This window comes from Chiloscyllium punctatum, chromosome 38 (genome assembly GCF_047496795.1).
Source record: "Chiloscyllium punctatum isolate Juve2018m chromosome 38, sChiPun1.3, whole genome shotgun sequence".
In the NCBI taxonomy this organism is placed as follows: Eukaryota; Metazoa; Chordata; class Chondrichthyes; order Orectolobiformes; family Hemiscylliidae; genus Chiloscyllium; species Chiloscyllium punctatum.
In genome coordinates this window covers 53214903-53230899 of record NC_092776.1, presented here as the reverse complement: position 1 = coordinate 53230899, position 15997 = coordinate 53214903, and the positions used below count along the sequence as shown (strand labels likewise).

At 45.9% G+C, this 15997-nt stretch overlaps 1 protein-coding gene across 1 annotated transcript in view; it reads left to right on the top strand.

The window, feature by feature from the left end:
- The first annotated feature begins 279 nt into the window (after positions 1–279).
- The window catches only part of ipmkb (inositol polyphosphate multikinase b), a 109142-nt gene continuing 93424 nt past the window's right edge, over positions 280–15997 (top strand). The window contains exon 1 of the mRNA XM_072557868.1: positions 280–536. Within this exon, the coding sequence (XP_072413969.1) occupies positions 386–536 (151 nt within the window). The 5' untranslated portion in view covers positions 280–385. The remainder of the gene's footprint in view (positions 537–15997) is intronic.

Below are 15997 nucleotides of genomic sequence, written 5' to 3'. Positions count from 1 at the left end.
CCTGCTGCATTGCTCTATCCCTACCCTACCCCGCCCGACCCTGCTGCATTGCTCTATCTCCCCCCGGACCCTGCTGCATTGCTCTATCCCCCTGTTCCCGGAGCTGTTCCGTGCGCGGTGCCGTCAGTTCCGGGTTGTGTGAGACACGGAAGCGGAGTGTCGGGGCGGACCGGCTGCTCTCTGTCTCTCTGTGTCTGTGTGTGTGGGGGGTGGGGGGAGAGGGAGGCGGGAGTCAGGGGGCGGGGGGAAGCTCGCGCTCCCGAAGCCTCTCGATGGATTTGAAGCGGCGGCGGCGGCGGAGCGGGACCAGGAGCGAGAGCGGCACCGGGAGAGGGAGAGGCGGCGGGGGGGCTGTGGGCGGTTAGGAGCACGGCCACTCAGGGCAATGGAGAGCGGCCTGAGCTCAGCCGGGCCGGCCTCCAGCCTGGGCCTTGGGCTCGGCCTCGGCCTCGGCCTCGGGCTACACCGCTTCCCGAACGGCTGCACCCCCCTCAGCCACCAGGTGGCCGGCCACAAGTACGGCAAATCCGAGCTGGGTAAGTGAGGGGTGGGGGTGGGGAACTCTGATCACTCCCCCCCCCCCCCCCCTCTCCAACTCCCCCCTCCCCCCCCCCCTCTCCAACTCCCCCCCCCTCTCCAACTCCCCCCTCCCCCCCCCCTCTCCAACTCCCCCCCCCTCTCCAACTCCCCCCCCCTCTCCAACTCCCCCCCCCTCTCCAACTCCCCCCACCCCTCACACCCCCCCTCACACACACACCCCCCCCTCACACACACCCCCTCACACACACACCCCCCCTCACACACACCCCCCCCCTCACACACACCCCCCCCTCACACACACCCCCCCCTCACACACCCCCCCTCACACACACACCCCCCCTCACACACACACCCCCCCTCACACACACCCCCCCCTCACACACACCCCCCCCTCACACCCCCCCCCTCACACACACCCCCCCCTCACACACACACCCCCCCTCACACACACCCCCCCCTCACACACACACCCCCCCTCACACCCCCCCCCTCACACACACCCCCCCCTCACACACACACCCCCCCCTCACACACACACCCCCCCTCACACACCCCCCCTCACACACACACCCCCCCTCACACACCCCCCCTCACACACACACCCCCCCCTCACACACACACCCCCCCCTCACACACACACCCCCCCTCACACCCCCCCCCTCACACACACCCCCCCTCACACACCCCCCCCCCCCTCACACCCCCCCCCTCACACACACACCCCCCCTCACACACACACCCCCCCTCACACACACCCCCCCCTCACACACACACCCCCCCTCACACACACCCCCCCCTCACACACCCCCCCTCACACACCCCCCCTCACACACCCCCCCTCACACACCCCCCCTCACACCCCCCCCTCACACACACACCCCCCCTCACACACACCCCCACACCCCCTCCAACCCCCACTTCACTCCTTCACCCCCCCACAACCCCCACCCCCCTTCACTCATCCCCCCCCCACCCCCCTTCACTCATCCCCCCCCACCCCCCTTCACTCATCCCCCCCCACCCCCCTTCACTCATTCCCCCCCCACCCCCCTTCACTCATCCCCCCCCCACCCCCCTTCACTCATCCCCCCCCACCCCCCTTCACTCATCCCCCCCCACCCCCCTTCACTCATTCCCCCCCCACCCCCCTTCACTCATTCCCCCCCCACCCCCCTTCACTCATCCCCCCCCACCCCCCTTCACTCATCCCCCCCCACCCCCCCTTCACTCATCTCCCCCCACCCCCCCTTCACTCATCTCCCCCCACCCCCCCTTCACTCATCTCCCCCCACCCCCCCTTCACTCATCCCCCCCCCCACCCCCTTCACTCATCCCCCCCCACCCCCCTTCACTCATCCCCCCCCCACCCCCCTTCACTCATCCCCCCCCCACCCCCCTTCACTCATCTCCCCCCCCCCACCCCCCTTCACTCATCCCCCCCCCCCACCCCCCTTCACTCATCCCCCCCCCCCACCCCCCTTCACTCATCCCTTCACCACCCTTCTTAACCCCCCACTCCTTCATTCCTCCTCCCCTCCATTCCCCCTCCAGTTTTCTGAAGCAGAGTTCTGAAGTGTTGGAGGGATTGAGCTGTAGGGAGAGGCTTAATAGGTTTGGGCTATTTTCCCCTGAGCGTTGGAGGCTGAAAATAACTAACTTTATTGAGATTTATAAAATCGCGGGCATAGAAAGGGTGAATAGACAGGATCATAAACCGGGGTAGGAGAGTCCAAAACTAGAGGGTGTAAGTTAAGTGTGAAAGGGAAAAGATTTAAAAGGGACTTAAGGGACAACTTTTTCAAACACTGGGTGATGTATGTTTGGAATGAGCTGCCAGAGGAAGTGGTGGAGGCTGGTACAATTACAACATTTAAAAGGCATCTGGATGGGTATATGAACAGGAAGGGTTTGGAGAGATATGGATCAAGTGCTGGCAAATGGAGACTAGATTAATTTCGGATGTCTGGTTGACGTGGACGAGTTGGACTGAAGGGTCTGTTTCCGTGCTGTACATGTCTATTACTCTTAAGTAAAAGCAGCAAATGCTTGAAATACTCAGCAGATCTGGCAGTCTCTGGTGAGATAAACTAGGTTAACAGTTCAGGTGGATGAACCTTTGGAACTGAGGATGGAGAAATGTGATTGGTTTTAAAGCAAGGTGGAAGGAACAAGAGAGGACTGAGAGTAGAGGGCAAGAGAGAATAAATGACAAAAAGGTTTCATGGTACAAAAGGCAAAGGGAGTGGTATTGGGTTAAACAAAGAAATGAAAGGATGGGTGACCTGTGTTTGAAAATGCTGCCTCAGTCAACCCAATAAAATATCACTCCCTGTTTGTTTTTCTCACAAAAAGGGACAGTTTTTCCCCTTCAATAAGTGTTTTTGGTTGCTCAGACCTGTATCTGCCATGCTGGGTTCATTCACCTTTGTTTGGTGGCGGTGCAGAAGAGCAGTTTATTTCTAAAGTTGGCAGCTGAGTCCTAGGTTCTGATTGCATGGTCACTTGGTGACCCCAGCAATTTACTCAAGAGGCTGCTGAATATATACAAATGCAGGTAGTTGCTAATGTGTTTTTGGATTCGTATTCTCGGGCTACATCTTTCCCATATGTTGCCAAAAAGATTATTTGACAGTGTTGTCTTCTATATGTTCACATGTATATTCATACGTGTGTATGTTTCCAGCAGAGGCTATCAAACTCTGGTTCGGCCTCAACTGCAGAACTAGAGAACTGTGCGCAGTTTTGGTCTCCTCGTTTAGGGAAGGATGTTAGGTCATTGGAGGTGGTTCAGACGAGCGGTACTGCATTGTTACCTGCAACAAATATGTCTTTTATAAGTTGACATTGAACAGATTGGGCTGGCTTTCTCTGTTGCTTAGGGGAGGGGTGCCTTGATTATACTGTGTTTGATCTTGGTTGAGAATGTGGTGCTAGAAAAGCACAGCAGGTCAGGTGGCATCCAGTGAGCAGGAAAATGGACATTTTGGGCATAAGCCCTTCTTCAGGATTCCTGATGAAGGGCTTATGCCCGAAACGTTGACTCTCCTGCTCCTCGGATGCTGCTGGACCTGCTGTGCTTTTCCAGCACCATACTCTCGACTCTGGTCTCCAGCATCCGCAGTCCTCACTTTCTCTTGTGTTAGATCGTGAACAGGTCTGACAAGATGGATGTGGAAAGAATGTTTCATCCTATGAGGCAGTCCAGTGCTCGGGGCACTGTTTTAAAATTAAGGGTTGGGTTTTTTTTCAAGACAAATATGAGAAATGTTTTCTGAGGATTGTGAGACTTCAGAACTCTGCTTCAGAAGGCTGTGGTTGCTCGATCATTTTTAGGGAAAAGGATCAAAAGTTATGAGGAGTAAATGCAAATTCAAAATAAAAGCAGATCAGCCATAATCGTATTGAATGTTGTCGCAATCTTGAGGGATAAAATTGTCCAGTTACCTGTTTCAAATGTGGCAGTACTGTGGCTCCGTGGTTAGCACTGCTGCCTCACAGCACCAGGGACCCAGGTTCAATTCCAACCTTGGGCAACCGTTTGTGTAGAATTTGCACATTCTCCTCATGTCTGCGTGGGTTTCCTCTGGGTGCTCTGGTTTCTTCCCACAGTCCAAAGATGTGAAAGTTAGGTGAATTGGCCATGCTAAATTGAGGGATGTGTAGCTTAGCTGCATTAGTCAGGGGTAAATACAGGGTGGGTTGCTCTTCAGATGGTTGGTGTGGACTTGGGCTGAAGGGTGTGTTTCCACACAGTAGGGATTCTATTTGATGATGTGTTTATATGCATTCAGTTATGGGCACTTTCGTTTAGGAAAGATAAGAGGGTCCTTATAAGGGTGCAGAGGAGATCTACCAGAGTGGTTCCATAGGTGTGGAATATGAGCTACACAATTGTTTCCCAAATGAGAAATATTGGACTTGCAAGCTCTGTTACTTATGAACGCAGTCCCATACAACCGTGTAATTTTAAAGACTCAGCATATGAACATTTCCTGTACTTAGGAATGGCTATTTAATATTTCCTGCATTGTGTTCCAACTTGCGTACTAATTGATTTGGGAATAAAATCTGTTCGCAACTCGGGGACTCCCATTGGAAAAGCTGTTCTCCTTGGCATAGGGGAAGTTTGAAGAAGTTGTGTAAGGTTATGACAGGTTTGGACGTAAACAAGGAAAAATTGCTACGTTTACAACAAAAATTTGGGCAAGAGCTGCACAGGGATGAGGAAGAACTATTTTACACAGTAATAACTTGGAACTCGAGGATAGTGGAAATGGAGGTGGTCACTGATTTCAAAAAGAAACTTGAATGGACAGTTAAAGGAAATAAACTTGTAGAACTCTGAGGGTAGAAGAGGGGAATGGGACTAACTGCTTCACGGAGAGCTGGTATGGACTTGATGGCCTAAATGGCCACCTTCTGTGCCCTGGATGAATCTATGTCACTCTGCTCTGGAGAGGGAAACACAGGGCCTTTGTTAAAATCCTTTCTCTCTGCTGGTTCCTCTCCAAGTGGAAGAATGATCAAACTAAAGGGTGCTGGAGATTAAAGTAAGACAAAACTTACTGCAGTATCAGCTGAACCCAGGCTGTTGTATTTGATCCTGAGCTGAGCTGAGCTCTTTGGATGACATCCTCTTCATCCCTCTGCTTCCTGAAGCAAAAAGCTCCTACTGTAGCTACGCGCCTTTGTCTGCCTTATCCAGAAGGCAGAGAGCATTCTGGGAGAGCTCTGAGATAGCACAATCATGAGCATTTTCAAAAAAAGTAAGTACAGGGGAACCTCCCTGCTGTCAATCGTTGGGAAAGTCATCACCAAGGTCTTCCTCAACCATCTCCCTGTAGCTGAGGAACCCCTCCCAGAAGCACAGTGCAGAACCATGTGGGGGCACAAGTGACATGATTTTCACTGTGAGATAGTTGGAAGAGAAATGCAGAGAAAAGAACCTGTACATGACCTCCTTTGACATCGTCAACTGGGAAGCATTACAGAGCATCCTTGGCTGTATCACGAAGTTTGTCACCATCTTCTCCTGCTCCATAACGACATGGAAATGACAAGTGGCTCCACCACTTTGACATGGTGATGACAAGTGGCTCCACCACTGACCCATTACCTGTTTGGACCAGTGTCAAGCAGGGCTGTGTTATTGCCTCACTGTAATGCTTCACCTCACCGCTGACAAACTCCCCACTGGAGTGAAGCTAGCCTACAAAACTGGTGGGAAATTACTCAACCACTGCTGCCTTCAAGCCAAGACCAAAGTCACCGCAGCCAGTGTCATCGAGCTGCGGTAGATGGATGATGCTTGCGTATGTGCAAACTTAGAGCTTGAATTCCAGACCATTATCACCGTAATGGAGCCATATGAGAGAATGGGTCACATCCTGAACATCAGTATGATGAAGGTCCTCCTCTAATGTGGCCCGGCATTGCAGACCAAACCCCTGATCGTCAAGGTCCATGGGAGACCGTAGAGCACATTTCTAGTATCTCACTGTCCAGTCAGTTATTGACTAAGAGATTGCCTCCGGTATCCTGGTGCAACCTTCAGCAGCCTGTGGAAAATGGTGTCTGAGGACAACAGCATCAGATCTGACATCAAGTACGTGGTATATGGGGCTGTGGTAGTTCCTGCCCACCCACATGGTTCTGACACGTGGACTGTCTACAGCAGACACTTCGAGGCATTGGAGCAGTACGTACCACTAATGCTGCTTGCATAAGATCCTGCAAATCCATTGGGAAGAAAGACATAATAACACTAGTGTCCTTGACCAGACCAACTTCCCCAGCATCTAGGCACTGACTATCTTGATTGGCTATGGTGGGCTGGGCACGTTGTCTGCATGACCGACACGACGAGGTGCTCTACTTCCAGCTTCAAAATGGCCGAAGAGCCTCTGGTGGACAGAGGAAACACTTCATTGATACCCTCAAGCCTCACTGACAAAATGCAGCATTCCTACTGAAATGTAAAAAGTTAAAAATCACACGACACCAGGTTATAGTCCAACAGGTTTAATTGGAAGCACATTAGCTTTCGGAGTGTCGGAGTGCCGCTCCTTCATCAGGTGGTTGTGGAGGGCATAATTGTCAGATATAGAATTTATAGCAAAAGTTTACAGTGTGATGTAACTGAAATTATACATTGAATAATACCTTAATTGTTCATTGAGGCTTTCATCTGTTACAATTCTATGATAGTTTCACTTCTTTCATGTGTAAATCACAAAATCTATTTTTTAAAAAAGTTGCACTCTCCGGTTAACTGTATCAATGAGTGTTAGCTAGACAATATGTTGAAGGTGTTAGCCCCCTGTGTTCTCTGTCTTTGCCATAATGTTTTGACTGATTGTAAACTAAAAAGTGAGATAACAGTTTTACATTAATTCAAGCAGTTTTTGAGTGAAATACAATGCAACTCTGCAAGTCAAAATTCACCCCACAAACGTTTTATGTGTGCATGTGGGTCTTTGTGTGTGTGTCTGTCTGGGTTGGGGTAGTGAGTGAGAGAGTGAGTGTATAAATGTGTAAAGTGTCTTAAGTCTGTAAGGGGGTGCATGTGGGAGTGTGTGTGTCTGGGGTAGAGGGTTGTGAGTGTCTGTGAGAGAGAGTGTATATGTGTGTGCGTGAGTGTAGAGTGGTATAAGTATTTGAGAGGATGCGTGTGGGAGTGTGTGTGTCTGTAAGGGTGTGTGAGTGTGTTTGCATGCGTGTGTGTGTTTGTGTGTGTGTATAGTGCAATGGTGGTCACCTGTAGTGTGACATGAGCCCAAGGTCCCAGTTGAGGCCCTCCCTATGGGTACAGAACTTGGCTATCAGCCTCTGCTCAGCCACTTTTTGCTGCTGCCTGTCCCGAAGTCCGCCTTGGAGGATGGTCACCCGAAGGTCCGAGGTCGAATGTCCTGGACTGCTGAAGTGTTCCCCAACAGGGATGGAACACTCCTGTCTGTTGATTGTTGTGTGGTGCCCATTCATCCATTGTCGTAGCCTTTGCTCGGTTTCATCAGTGTACCATGCCTCAGGGCATCCTTGCCTGCAACGTATAAGAGAGACAATATTGGCTAAGTCACATGAGTACCTGCCATGTACATGGTGGGAGCTGTCCCCACGTGTAATGGTGGTATCCATGTCCACACTCTGACACGTCTTGCAGCGTCTACCGTGACAGGGTTATATGGAGTTGTCCTGAAAGCCGGGCAGCTTGCTATGAACAATGATCTGTTTGAGGTTTGGTGGTTGTTTAAAGGCAAGCAATGGAGGTGTGAGGAAGGTTCTCATTGATAATGTGTTGCAGGTCACGAAGAACATGGCATAGTTTTTCAGTTCCTGGGAAATGTAGGAATCACTGGCCCAAGACTGTCCAGAGTGAAGGAGGAGCATACAGGAAGGCGCTGAGCACATTGAGACTTGGGAAAATAGGGAGCGCACTGCCACACCAATGCATCCACCTCTCCCTGCAACCACTTCTTACCCCCAAGTGTGGCGGAGTCTGCTGAAACCACATCAGACTGTACAGTCACCTCCGTACTCCCCGAGAGTGGAAGAGAGTCATCCTCATCTGCGAGGGGCCACCAATGATGACGATGCACTTTCTGATGCACATTGGGTCTTGGTTTGGAAATACTTCAAACTTAGAATTCCCAGCTTCATGTTCAAATCCTCCTGTAGCCTCTCCCACAATATCTTGAACCTCTTATCTGAACTTTGAGCTCTGCACTGTACTTGTGAAGCTGTTTTAAGATTCAGTAATTTTAACAACCTTCATTATTGGTTGTGGCTCAGCATATTGCATTCTTGGCTTTAAATTAGATTGAGAGCTCCCATTTAAGTCTCTGTTCAGACTCCTGTTCAGTTTTGAGGCAGTGCTCTTTTGCCTTTGGATGAGAAAGATTATATGGTTCTCTTGAAGAAGTGCAGGGAAGGTTTTCAGGTTCGCCTGTCCAGTATTTGTCCTTTGCTATCACATCGCTGTTCATGGGATCATGCTGTGTACAAATTACCATTTCCTACATCACCTGAGAATTTGGGACATTCTTATGTCATGAAATTTGTCGTGTTAAGTCTCTCTAGTGTCTTTTGTAATTTAAAAACAGTATTCAGCTTGTCATAAAATGCAGCCTTCGTTTATTTTTGCCAGTTTTATGTCCCTTTCGATATTAGCTGGATTTCAGCTGAATTTACTTTCCTAACTTTTTAAAATGCTTTATCTAAAAGGCAAAGTTTGAAATTGGTCAAATATATTCCAAAGTACACTGTATAAATGGATAAACCACAGAGTATGTGCGGTGATAAATGACTTATTTTCTGCATTGGTGAATATTGAACAAGATAAGGCATGTATGCAGAAGGGAATTGACACACGTGTAATGATTTTTGCCTTCGTTGTCAGTTTGGAGGTCAGGTACAGCACAGGGTTGCCTTTGTTTAATATTTAGGTACCATGTTAGTGCAGGTGGTTTCTGGCACAATGATATTTTACTGCTGGCCATAGTTAACTTTCTAAGGGATAAATAATAGTGTAATGGTAATGTCACTGGACTAATAGCCCAGAGATACAGGCGGATGAAACAAAAATAAGTGCTGCTGAAACTCAGCAGGTCTGGCAGCAAGTGTGGAGAGAAAGCAGAGTTAACGTTTCTGGTCCAATGACTTCTTCAGAACTGATTATAGCAAGGTATGCTGAAGGTTAATGTTTTGAGTCCACTCTGACTCTTCAGAACAGAACTGAGGAAAAGTCATGTCAGACTTGAAATGTTAACTCTTTCTTTCTCCACAATTGCTGCCAGCATTGAGTTTCTTCATCTGTAATTTTTATTTCAATTTCCCAGAATCCACAGTATTTTGTTTTTAGTTGAGTGGTCCAAGTTGACATGTTGACCTGGTTTAAATCCCATCATGGTTGCTGGCTGAGTTTAAATCCAATTAATTAAACATTGAATTGAATTGAATTTATTATCTCATGTCCCAAGGCAGAGTGAAAAGCTTTGTCTTGCAAGCAATTCAGGCAGATCACAGAGTTAAGTAGAATAGATAGTAAATAATAGGTAAACAACAGCAAAAACCAAAAAACACAGGTACAGGCGAATGTTAAGAGTTTGAGAGTCCATTCAGTATTCTAACAACAGTAGGGTAGAAACTGTTCAAAACCAGCTGGTGTGTGTTCAGGCTTCTGTACCTTCTCCCTGATGGTAGAAGTTGAAGAAAAACATGGCCAGAGTGGGATAGATCTTTGAGAATGCTGGCGGGCCTGTTGATGGATTCTATAGATGGGAGGTTAGCCTTTGTGATTGTCCAGGCCAAGGTCATCACTCTCTGTAACTGTCTCCAATCTTGAATGGTACAATTGCCATACCAGGTAGTGATACATCCAGACCAAATGCTTTCCATGGTGCACCCATAAAAAGTTGGCAAGCGTATTTACCACCATGCCAAATTTCCTCAGCTGCCTGAGGAAGAAGAGACGTTGTTGGGCCTTTGTTAACTAGTGCATCCACATGAAGAGTCCAAGAAAGCTTGTTGTGGATGACCACTCCCAGGAGCTTGACACACTCTACTTGTTCCACTTCTGTGATGTTAATGTGTAGGGGGGCATGAGTAACATCCCACCAAAAGTCAAGAATGAGTTCCTTGTTTTTGAGAGCTAGGTTGTTCTCAGTGCACCACTTTTCCAGGTCTTCCACCTCCCATCTGTAGTCTGTTTCATCGCCATCCGAGTTTTGACCTACTATGATGGTGTTAACGGCGAACTTGTAAATGGCATTAGTCAGGTATTTGGTCATGGGTATACAGTGAGTACAGTAGAAATATCTGAAATCAAAAGGTATTCTTGGCAATAATAAGCACGTTAGTTATCATCATTGTCAAAACCTGGTTCTCACTAATGTGCTTGAAGGAAGGAAACCTGCTCTCTTCACCTCCTCTGCTCAACATGAGTCCAGATCCACAGCATTGGGATAGACTGCAAAGTGCCCTCTGAAATGTTCTTGCAAGTCACTCAGTTCTTGGCAGTTCAGGATAGACAATAACTGCTGACCTTGCTCGTGATATCCACATTCCCTGAAAGAATAAACGTTTTAAAAGCTATATAGACCCTCTTTTTAACAAAAAAGTCTGTTCTGCTGCTGTCATTTAGGACTTCTTTTAGATGCAAAAGATTCAGGAATGAGGATTTGTTGGCACTAGTGTAGCTATAGAGCACAACTGCTCATCTATCATAACATCAGTCACTGAGTACATCACTCGCCTGTGAAACTTGACTAAATAGGAATGAGAATAATTTACTAAGCTGAATTAGATCATGACTGGTCTGGATCATAACTCATTTCCCTGTCTTGTTGCCATATTTCTTATGTCCCTGCTTAATAAAAATCTTTCGATCTCTGTTTCAAGCCAAGAATCCACTCACCTACCTGGAACTGGATAGCATGTGCCTGTTGGATTGATCTGTGTAGTTCAAACAAAGTCTCCCCTCACTGCATTTGAACTTAATTTGAATGCTCAAAGTTTAATATTCTAACCACAGTGTTTCCTAATTTCCTCTTCTACTTTAGAAGAGAGAGTGTAAGACAGAGTAAAATAAACCATAGGAGCACTTTGCTTTCAAAAAGGAACCATATAGGGTGGCTATTTTCCAAGTTAGTTTTTAAATAAAAGGCGGTGATCATTAACATTCAAAATATAAAGAAGAAATATAATTGTAGAATGGAATAGTTCTTGTCACATGAACTCAAAATGAGTGCTGTGAAAAGTTCGTAATATTGCATCTGGCACCATCTTAGGCAGATTAGATTACTTACAGTGTGGAAACAGGCCCTTCGGCCCAAGAAGTCCACACTGACCCGCTGAAGCGCAACCCACCCAGACCCATTCCCCTATGTTTACCCCTTCCGAAGAGTAACCCTCCCAGACCCACTAACTAATGTCCCTAACACAACGGGCAATTTAGCATGGCCAATCCACCTAACCTGCACATCTTTGGACTGTGGGAGGAAACCGGAGCAACCGGTGGAAACCCACGCAGACACGGGTAGAATGTGCAAACTCCACACAGAGAATCGCCTGAGGCGGGAATTGAACCCAGGTCTCTGGCGCTGTGAGGCAGCAGTGCTAACCACTGTGCAGCCCATAAGGTACAGAGTACTTTTAAGTGTAGTTACAGAGTTAAAAAAAAATAGACTAGCATGGAACAGTTGAAAAAGTCCAGAATGATAAGAGGCGACTATTGATGCTTAAGTTGTGAATCCTAAATATAGTTTGCATCTATAGAGGGTTCCTTAAACTATCTCTCACCCTTTGTGATTTAAAGCAGTTTTAATTCTGTCTGCTTAAGACAAATCTGTCAGTGTTTTAGAATATCCAGAAGCTGTGAAAATGCTGGTTCTGAGCAATTATTTAGCTTGTCCATAACAGTAACGCCACTACTTCTGTAATCTGATCCCATCCCCATATAGGTATGTAATATCTCTTGCCTGTATTTTCTCTCTCTCCACTCCTCTGCCCCTTCCATAGGAAATCCACTTTTATGAAGTAGAATTGTATACTTTCAGGTGGCCTAAATTCTGCTGAAATACACATTGAACTGTGGAACTTTACAGTGCAGAAGGTGGCTCATTGCACTTACCTTGCTGTCTTTCACATGTTTTTAATAATCTTTCCACTATCTCAGGTGCTCCTTTTGACAAGAATTCCATGCTCCATAGCTCTCTGTGTAAAGTTATTTCCCGTGAACCCCACCATTCATTTACCTGGTGACAGTTTTTAATTTATATCTTTACATCACTGACTTCCTAATCACAAGAACTGATCTTTACCTCTTCACCCTTTTGAAACTTAATGAGAATTAGCCTAATACAGTGCTTCCTTTTTTTTAGGATGTGAATTTTAAAAAAATCATTGTCTGCAGAAGGGAGATGATGAGGCAATAGAATTTTACATTGTGTTCATGAGTGATGTAATTAAGTTGAAACTACAGTCCGAAACTCAAACAAAATCAATTACGTAAGTATGAAGATCAAGCTGGGCTGAGTTAATTTGGAAAGATTGATTAAAGTATGATGGTAGGTTTTAAAAAAAAGTGAATACTTTCAAGAAGTATGTCATAAATCTCAGCAAATCCATTGAGAAATAATAATCTCCATGGTAAAAGTGATCCATCTCGGGCTGACTAATGGAATTGAAGATGGGTATTAGATTAAAAGAGATTTTTAATATTTTCAAGAAGAATCAGAGGCCTCAGAACTAGGAGATTTTTTTTGAGAAACCAGCTTGGATGAATGAAAAAAAAAATCAATAGAGGAGGAAAATTAAGTAATGACCTTCCTTGAAGTATGTAAGCTGTAAGGATTTCTACTGGTGAGTGAAACAGCAACTTAGTGAGAGTCCAGCAAATAAAGGCATGAGAAATTCCAGTAGAGAATAAGGAAATGGCAAAAACATGAAACAAATATTTTGTATCTCTTGTTACACTAAAGCCAAACCAAATAAAGAGGAACCAAGGGCCTGATCAAAGCTATTAGGAATGTAAGTAATTAAGCAAGGCATATAAAGTAATTAATATTAGTTCCAAAGGACTGTGGAGAAATTAATGGGACTAAAATCTACCAAATTCTTTGGATCTTATGGCCCAAATCTTATTGTTGTAAAAGAGGTGACTATAAGCATAGTTGCTGCAGCCACTCAAAATTCCCTACATAATGGAATGGTCCCCATGGATTAGAAGGTAGCAAAACTCCAATCATTGTTAAAGAAAGAATGGAAAGACTTGACTTGATATCAGTTGCAAGGGAAATGCTGCAAATATTACTGAACAAATAGGCAATTTAAACATTCTGACCTGGATTTCTCATGTCTCAAAATGTGTCATTTTTATCAAGTTACTTAAAAAAAATCTATTTGAACTTATTGCACCAAGTTCTAGTGTGAATATGCTCACCCGCCACGTAGTAGTTCTCCCAGCCACCACTGCAGCTCTGTCCATTGTCCTCTCTCACATAGGTGTCATTACAATCATGGTGAGTTGAATTTGTGATCTTACTGCCCTTTTGAAGTTGAAGATCTTTCATTTAAGGGTTACTAGAATGTACTGCATTGGGTTTCTCTTGCGACCAGCTGATTCAAGGAACTAGCACCTCAATCTCCAGATAACACCTGGGAATGTCAGAGTCTGCATTGTTTAATAAAGTCAAAGTTGTGTTTGTTAAATCTATTGCAGTTTTTCAGGGTTGAAATTCTAGGGTCGGTAAAGGGGAAACAATGACTGACTGTACTATGTTTAGGTTTTCAGAGGCATTTGATAAAATGCTTTAGGAAAGATTGTTCTGCAAGATGAGTGGTTTATGCAGGTTGGAAGTAGTAATTGTGTTATCAGGGATCGAAGATTGATTAAAGGACAGGAAACAGTAGGAGCAAATGGGTCAGTTTAAGTGAATGGGTCACCTTGGCAGGCTGTTACTTAATTTGCTGCAAGGATCAGTGCTTGGCTCTTGGTTATTAATCTGGTAGGAATATGGAACAACACAATTAAGCCTTTAGACCCTTAAGCTTGTTGTGCCATTTTAGAAGGTTGTGGATGATCTGTCATCAAATTTATTTTATGCCATTCAGTATAGTCCTCAACTCCCTGATATTTCAGAGTTCTGTCCACTACCTGTTTAAATGATGTCAGTGATCTAGCCTGGGGTAAGTAATTTGCCATCTACTTCTATGATTTAGATGAGGGAATTGAGAATCATCTATCCAAGTGTGCTGTCGATACAAAGTTAGGTGGGGAAAAATGTTATTGGAAGAATCAAAATTTTCTCCTTAGATAATTACCCAAACCTTTTTTGAAAACCTGAGTTGAAATTACTACTGCCTTAATCGTGGGCGGTGTATTCCAGATTCTGAGCACTTGGTACTTTATTTTAAAAAAATCTTTCCTTGTTTTGTGATTGATCCTTTTTCAATTAACTTTATATCTGTTACTCAGGTTCTTGACAAACTGAGCTTGTGTTTATAATCATGCCTCTCACACCTTCCAAGGAGTATACTGAAGAGGGAAATCAGGAGGGCACAAAGTGGACATGATTTAACTTTGGCAAAAAGGGTTATGGAGAATCCAGTGGGATTTTATTAATGCATTAAGGACAAAAGGGTAACTAGGGACAGAATAGGGCCACTCAAATTTCAGCAAGGCAGCCTACGTGTGGAGCTGCAGGAGATGGGGGAAATACTAAACGAGTATTTTGCATCAGTGTTTACTGTGGAGAAGGATATGGAAAATATACAATGTGGGGAAATAGATGGGGACATCTTGAAAAATATTCTTTTGCAGTGGAGCGAGGTGTTCAATGTCTTAAGCCACATAAAGGTGGATAAATCCCCAGGACCTGATCAGGTGTACCCTAGAACTCTGGGGAAGTGATTGCTGGGTCCCTTGCTGAGATATTTGTATCATCGATAGTCACAGGTGAAGTTAGCTAATGTGGTGCCACTATTTAAGAAAGGTGGTCAGGAAAAGCCAGGGAACCAAACACCAGTGAGTTTGACATTGGTGGTGGTTAGATTACTTACAGTGTGGAAACAGGCCCTTCGGCCCAACAAGTCCACACCGCCCCGCCGAAGCGCAACCCACCCATACCCCTACCTTTACCCCTTACCTAACACTACGGGCAATTTAGCATAGCCAATTCACCTGACCTGCACATCTTTGGACTGTGGGAGGAAACCGGAGCACCCGGAGGAAACCCACGCAGACACGGGGAGAACGTGCAAACTCCACACAGTTAGTCGCCTGAGGCGGGAATTGAACCCGGATCTCTGGCGCTGTGAGGCAGCAGTGCTAACCACTGTGCCACCGTGCCGCCCACCGTTGTCGGAGGGAATCTTGAGGAACAGGATTTCCATATATTTGGAAGGCAAGGATGGATTAGGGATAGTCAGCATGCATGAGAAATCATGTCTCACGAACTTTTGAAGTAGTAACGAAGAGGATTGATGAGGACAGAGTGGTAGTCATGATTTATATGGACTTCAGTAAGGCATTCAAAAAGGTTCCTCATGGTAGACTGGTTACTGAGGTTAGATCTCATGGAATACAGGGAGAACCAGCCAATTGGATGCAGAACTGGCTCGAAGGTAGAAGACAGGGTGATGGTAGAGAGTTGCCTTTCAAGCTGGAGGCCTGTGACCCATGGTGTGCCACAAGGATCAGTACTGGGTCCATTGCTTTTTGTCATTTACATAAATGATCTGGATGTGAGCATAAGAGGTATAGTTAGTAAGTGTGCAGATGACACCAAAATTGCAGGTGTAGTAGACAGCAAAAATGGTTACCTCCAAGTACAATGGGATCTTGTTCAAATGGTCCAATGGGCTGAGAGTGGCAGATGAGTTTAATTTAAATAAATGCGAGGTGTTGCATTTTGGAAAAGTAAATCAGGGCAGAACTTATACACTTAATGGTGATTTCTTG